This window comes from Fistularia commersonii, chromosome 15 (genome assembly GCF_037954325.1).
Source record: "Fistularia commersonii isolate RoL2024-O1a breed Wild chromosome 15, RoL_Fcom_v1.0, whole genome shotgun sequence".
NCBI classification, from domain to species: domain Eukaryota; kingdom Metazoa; phylum Chordata; class Actinopteri; order Syngnathiformes; family Fistulariidae; genus Fistularia; species Fistularia commersonii.
The window spans coordinates 10,002,727-10,009,332 of record NC_141298.1 but is presented as its reverse complement, the minus strand read 5'-3'; the positions used below and the strand labels follow the sequence as shown (position 1 = coordinate 10,009,332).

The following is a 6,606-nucleotide window of genomic DNA, read 5'->3' as shown; positions in this document are numbered from 1 at the left end:
CCCACGACCTGCGGCCCGCTTCCCCTTCCACCGCCGGGGAAGCGGACACTTGCTACACAGCAAGGGGCCCAAAGACATGCCGCAATGCTAACCCTCTCACGCAACATGAACACACACACATACACACACACACACACACACAGGTTATTGCAGTCTGTCAGTCCGAGCAGCACAGGTGCTCTCCCTGTTAAATACTGCGAGCGTCCAGACACACACTACTCTGGTCCTCGAACGCAACGTTTCACAATGCTGTAGGGCTCTCTCGCTAACACACTTGTACACACACACACACACACACACACACTGACACAGACACCATATACGTCCTATGCTGCAGTGAGGTCAGTTGTGACAGTTGCAACATCGGGAGTTCCTGCGTTTGTGTCTGAGAAAGGCATCGTTTTTTTCAGTCCCTCCAGTGCACCAACCAACACAAACACACACACACACACACACACACACGCACGCACACACGCGCGCGCTCACACACATAAAACTCCACCCCCGGTTTCTGTTTCGACTGACGTTCTGATCGTTCGCATCCCGGCCACTGACGGCCGGGCCTCGGGCCGTCAATCATTCACCGCAAATGAACGAGATGAAGAAAACCAAACAAAACAAAAAGCTCCTGCCGGTTTTATCATCCTCTCTCGGGGTCTAACGGCGTCCTAAGTGCACCCGAGGGATGCTCACGCTGCGGCATCTCAAGCCAGATGACGCAGCTTCTTTTACTGTCCTGGAATTTTCCTTTTCTCCTCTTGTTACAAGTCGGATTCTAGCTTTAAAAAAAAAAAAAAAAAGACTCTTTTCCTTCCCGAGATGCTATTTGCTAAGCGTTCGCTGAGCTCTTTTGAAGTGCGATGGAAACAAATAGTGGTGCTTCTGTACAAAGCGGTGAATAAATAGTCTTGGAGACGTGTGAGGGACTGATAGTGCATTAGAGTCGGAACCGCTCGCTTCCCTTCAGTAAAGTGGCACCAGTATGTTAGCGTTAAAGCTAATGCTTCGCGGGCGGCGTCAGACCGGGGACGAGGCCTGCGTCACGTGCATCCTATGCTTCGAAGCCTCCCGCCGAGTTGTCTGTGGAGAGTGTGTGTGTGTGTGTGTGTGTGTGTGTGGTTCTGCACGGTCCCACATGCGCGTGGACGTGCTTTGCTGTGGCTGCAAGCGGACTCTTGATTTTAACAGCTGGTTCTAGCGGAGCTCTAAGGCAAATGCTTCGTTACTGGCGGCTAAAACTGCAGTTATTGGACGCGACAGCCGTGTGACCGCGGCGGACGGCGGGGGGAAAAAAAAAAGTGCTTTCGATGTGACAGTTGGGACGTCCGCCGCCTCAGTCTTTCTTGCCGGAGCCGAGCTTTTTGAACAGTTTCTTGCCTTTGGAGAAAAAGCTTTTCTTCTTCTTGGCCTGCGCGGTGCAGTCTGTCGGCGCCGGCGCCGCAGGGCCCGGGGCGGGCGAGGCCGGCGGCGGTCCCGGGTCCCGACGAGGAGATTCTTCCGGCGGTGGCGAAGCCTCCTCCACAGCTGAGGGTCCAGGATCCTCCGTACAAGGAGTTCCGGTTTCCTTCAGGGAGAAAATTAAAAAGGCTTCCAAATGTTCTTCTGGTTCATCTTTAATTCAGCGTTCACTGCATGACAAGCTACTTGGCCGTAGGGAGGAATCACAAGGACAGAAGCGGCATCTAAAGAGGAGGTCCTACACAGTGAGACTATGGTGGAGGTGGAGGTGGAGGTGGAGGTGGGAGGACGTCGACAGGACTGAGGAGGAGAGGGGGGGGGGGAGCTGCCGAACCCCCAACCGAGAACGAAAAAACCCCCCCACTTACGATCAGGTCTCAAAGTGAACGCTTCGTTTCTGCTTCTGCAAACAAAGGCCATGCGGGAGACGGCGGGGCGGAGAGAGGCGATGAGGCACGGTTAAAGAACCAGAGCAGAACAAAACAAGAGCCGTCACTCCAAGAGACGAAGATGCAGGACGTCGGTAACCCGGCGGAGGTGGCGCATGCTGGGAAAGGGGGGGCGTGTGGGGGATACCTGGGATTCTTTCTTGTGCCCCGGGGCGGGCGGCGGAGCGGGGGGAGGTTCTGCCGGAGCCTCTTCGGGCAGAGCCTGCAGGAAGTTGGACGGCACCAAACCTCGGTGTCCGTTCAGGTCTCCCTGGAGCAGAAACACACCCTCGGAACATCTTTTTTTTGTTGTCGTTTTTAAAGGGCCGCAGCGAGAATCTGGAGTAAAGTCGGTGACCCCTCACTGCTGTGTGTGTGTGTGTGTGTGTGTGTGTACACTCACGTAGAAGAAGCCGTCTTCGTCCATGTCGCCCAGCACGTGGATGACGTCTCCGGCGCTGAACGTCAGCTCGGCCTGAGTAAACAAAGGCCCGGTTAGGAAGCAGGCCGAGCGCCCCGGGGGGGGCGGAGCCTGCTCGGGGCGGCGTCTGACCTCTATGTCGGTGTTCGGGGAGCTCTCCCGCGGGTCGTAATCGAAGATGGCGACCATCTTGCGCGCCATCGGGGGAGGCTTTCCCGCAGGGGCGGCGGCCTGGCCGGGATCTGTGGGTCAAACAGTGGGGTGATAAGAGGAGGGGAGTGTGGATCCGGCGCCCGTCGGATCCATCAGCATGCAGCCGGTGGCGTCCGGCGTCCGACTCGCTCGGCCTCATGCGGAGCTGAGGGGGAGTCAAACCGCTGCGGCCGGAAGGCGGGTAGAAAACAAGAAGGGGTTAGCTGCCGGCTAGCTTTTGTCTCCATGGTAATGGTTGCTCTGCCTCATGCTGAGTGTTTAAAGACTGCAAATGTCTAAGGAAGGTATTATCCGGTAAGGAAATAAGAGTTAGGAGACAGGGGACTGCTGGCTGAGGCCTGATGAAGATTTTCGGTCAATGAGACCTCTGTCTTATTGGAAAGGGCGCCCTCTTTTATCCCCAAACTGTGCATTTTCCCCACCGTCAGCCTCAGTGACACAACAGTACCCTGCGGGTCCCGATGAACCTGAAATGCGCTCACGTGTTTGCGAACGGGTGAAAAGGAACGGGACGGATGGAAAGAAAAAAAAAAAAAGAATAAAAGGCATGCTGGCCTCCGACAGCCGGTCGCAGATCGGTCTGGTCATGCAGGGGGGGAGAACAGAAACGTGGTTGGCGTCAGCTACAAACCTGCGCTCTCCTCCAGGACCGCCGCAGACTCCACTGGAGGGGGGAGGGGGATAAAGAAATCATAAACACAGTCACAGGATCCGACGACAATCAAAACCGACGTCCGACCTCCAGGGTCAAAGGATGTTCGACGGCCTGCAGGGGGGCTCACGGAGGCGGAGGTCGGAGGGACGGGCCGTGGAATGGACACGGCAGAGGAGTACGGGACGGTGGATCGTATGAACATCCAATGGGAGCCGCGGGAAGCGACCGGCATGAAAAGTTTGAAGCCGCCGCGACAAATATAATCGTGAGAAATGTTTAAAACCGGAAAAAAAAAAAAACGTCCTCGCGCCGGCGGCGTTCCAACCGGGACGCGGGGAGGTTCTGATCTCGGCCCCCCGCGCTCGCGGAAAAAGCCGGAGTTCCCCGAACGGGACGGGAGCGGGCGGTTCGGACGGGGAGACAGAAAGAGGAGCCAAACCAGAGTGGAGAGCAATGGCGGGGAGGTGGGAGGCTGCCGTCTGCAGCGAGACACACCTTTCTTGGATCGTCTCGGTTTCGGCGGCGGGGCGCAGCGACGGGGGAGCTGTGCGTGTGTGCGAGAGCCTTTATGGAGTTTTGGAGAGGGGGGGGGGGGGAGGGGGGGGCAAAACCAAAATAAATCAATAAAAATAAAAATAAACAAAAAAAAGGAGAGGGGGCGCAGTTTGGAGAGAAGCAGACCAGACAGACAGACAAGACAATGAAAAGCCAAAGGAGAGCAATTTAAAAAATGACATCCAGTGAGCAGCCGGCAGCAGTGAGAACAAGTGGAAGTGAAAAAAAAAAAGGTTAGAACCATCCGCAAATAACAGCCCGCCGGCAGAAAGCAGGAAACACAAGTAAAGTGGCGGCGGCGGCTGGCGGACGCCGGCAGACACTTTGACTTATGTCACCGTGACGCCTGCATGGAGATGCGGAATGCGCTTGACAAATATGCCGATGGTTATGATTTTCCCAAAATAGCAGCACGGCGAACATGACGCGGTTCAAGATAAAATAGTGACTTGGGAGGCCGGATCACCGCTGTCTGCAGACGGAAGGGCCTCGTGCAAGAACCCGGAGCTCGGCAAACTCCCCCCGGGGAAGAATATTTCTGATAAAACCTCTGAACCACCCGGGCTGTTTAGTCGTCTCCATTTTTTATCACTATTGCGAAGAGTATTTAAATAACCGGCTTCTAGAAAAGGACTGAAAATTTGGGGAAACCTTGTTTAAGATTTTTTTATTCAAAGTGAGTGAGCGGACTGTGAACGGGTTCACAGTGTCACGGTGGTGTAATTATTCTTAATATTCGCATTTTTTCAGATTAAAAAAATATGCCACTTTGAGCTAACTGTGATACATTAGACAAAAATAAAGGAGGATTTTGACACATAAAAAAATGTGTCCAGACCTGCTGTGGTGAGATATGTCTATAAATACATTAAATGTAGAACGCGATTATATTATTATTAATATCATGTTATCATTATCTATCAAAAAATAGAAAATACTGCCAATCTCACAAAAAAGCTAGATGTCTGAGTAACTGGATTTTGCAGGAGACCCTCCTTCTCCACAGCTGAAGAACATAATTTATAATTTAAAAGGAAACATGTCCCGCCTGGACACCGATGCTGCTATTTTCACTTACCACTTACACATGAACACAGGTGATATCATGAGCAAAACATTTATATTTCATTTGTTTTAACACATCAGACACACACACACACACACACACACACATGCCAGCAGCACCACATACCTATCTTCTCCATGGAGGCGGCTGTGGACAAGAAGCCCTGCTGCAGCAGCTGCTGCCGCGTCTCCTCGTCCTCCACCTGGATCTCAGACACCATGTTGCAAGGCACAAAGCCCAGACGGCCCGCAGACTCCCCGCGGTAGAAGCCGTCTGCGTCCTTATCTCCGTAAACCTGACACAACAAGAAACAGGTTTAAGGAAAATTTAAAGACTTTTGGGGGGGGGATGCCTTCTCACCGCAAAGTTCATATTTGTATGACATATCAGGCCGATATTATTGATAATCCACTATTTCTCTGACATTCTTTATTTGTATTGGAGTCATTTCCACTGTCACTGTGTGTGTGTGTGTGTGTGTGTGTTTGCTTATGTTTTGGTAACAGCCCTGTTTCTACTGTTGGTGAGTAACTTCTGTATTTTTTTTCCGTGTAGGGTTTATTGCGTTTTTTGTTTTTTTTTTTTTGAAAAATTGAAAAGGGTCCACAAGTACCAGGTGGCGATATTCATTTCTGAAATGCTCTCTGTTGCCAAAATAAAATAAATGTTAAATAACACTGTTGTGTTAAATTGCCAGCAGAGGGAGAACAGGGGAGGCGGCTTAGGTGTGTTTTGTTAATGTTATAGCCACAGTTGCCAGCTGTGTGTGTGTGTGTGTGTGTGTGTGTGTGTGTGTCGGGCTGGAGGACACACTTTGATGATCTGTCCCTCGCTGAAGGGCAGCTCCTCCTCGGCGGCATCGGGATTGGGCGACATGCTGGCGGGGTCGTAGGGGAAGAGAGCTACAAAGATGCGGATGTTGGCGTCTGTTTTCGACTTTGGCGACTCAAAACCACCTGCAGACACACACACACACACACACACACACACACACAAGCAGAACATTGCAGTAATCTGCTACACATCTGGCATACCAGTGATATCGTTAAATGATGCTCCGAAGGGTATTTGTTAGTCTTTAGGGTTTAATTCAGTTTTTAATGTTACTTCTCTAACATCTGAATTTTGGCTCCGGCTGTGCGGGGAACAAACTCCCACGTCCCCGACCGACCGACCGACCGACCGACCGACCCGCCCGACGCGGCACCGCTCACGGCTGTGTCCTTAAACGAGGTAATCGAGCTAAACCACTGATCCTAAGCCGCGTGAGCCATTTGACAAACGCACACTCGTGCATGATCTGCGGCAAACCCAGAGCGACGGGAGGCGGCGTTTTGACCCCTGGTGTTAAAAAAAAAAGATATGTGATATAGACATCCATAACGATAAAAGGAAAACACAAAAAAGAAAAAAAACACGGTCTTTTTTATTAAGATACGCTTTGATACTATGCTGCACCAGAGAGGGGTCTCGCCCCTGCATCCAATTTGACAAAGTGAGAGAAATTTGAAGGGTGGCGGCGACTTAAGCTGTGCTGTAGCGAGCGGCTCGATCTCATTAGGGAGAATCAGCCCATCTGCGTCAGGAGTTACGGGCAGAGAGAGGGAAAGGGGGGAAAAAAAAACAAACAAAAAAAAAAACAACCACTTTCACATCATGAGCGGTCGCTCCCTTCCTCGAGCCGCGCACTTTTGGCGTGGCGTGCGCCAGAAAAGGTGGCGGCGGAGGGGCTGAAAGACAGGGGCCGATGCATTCAAAGACCGCGGGGTGTTTTCTTTGCTGGCTAATCGATGTTACTATTTTTAATGTC

The 6,606-nt window shown here is 52.0% G+C and overlaps 1 protein-coding gene across 15 annotated transcripts in view; it reads right to left on the bottom strand.

Moving 5' to 3' along the window:
* Positions 1-365: 365 nt before the first annotated feature.
* Positions 366-6,606, bottom strand: part of tspoap1 (TSPO associated protein 1) — a 54,218-nt gene continuing 47,977 nt past the window's right edge. For 10 of the 15 annotated variants that reach the window (XM_086160845.1, XM_086160858.1, XM_086160853.1 and 7 more), the window contains 8 exons: positions 5,610-5,752; positions 4,923-5,091; positions 3,671-3,739; positions 3,152-3,184; positions 2,440-2,549; positions 2,290-2,361; positions 2,035-2,157; positions 366-1,564 (listed from right to left, as the gene is read on the bottom strand). In XM_086160845.1, coding sequence (XP_086016971.1) covers positions 1,334-1,564; positions 2,035-2,157; positions 2,290-2,361; positions 2,440-2,549; positions 3,152-3,184; positions 3,671-3,739; positions 4,923-5,091; positions 5,610-5,752 — 950 coding nt within the window. In that variant the 3' untranslated portion in view covers positions 366-1,333. Of the gene's footprint in view, positions 1,565-1,826; positions 1,862-2,034; positions 2,158-2,289; positions 2,362-2,439; positions 2,550-3,151; positions 3,185-3,670; positions 3,740-4,922; positions 5,092-5,609; positions 5,753-6,606 lie in introns of all 15 variants that reach the window. The other 5 variants (XM_086160846.1, XM_086160855.1, XM_086160856.1 and 2 more) reach the window with 3 other exon arrangements.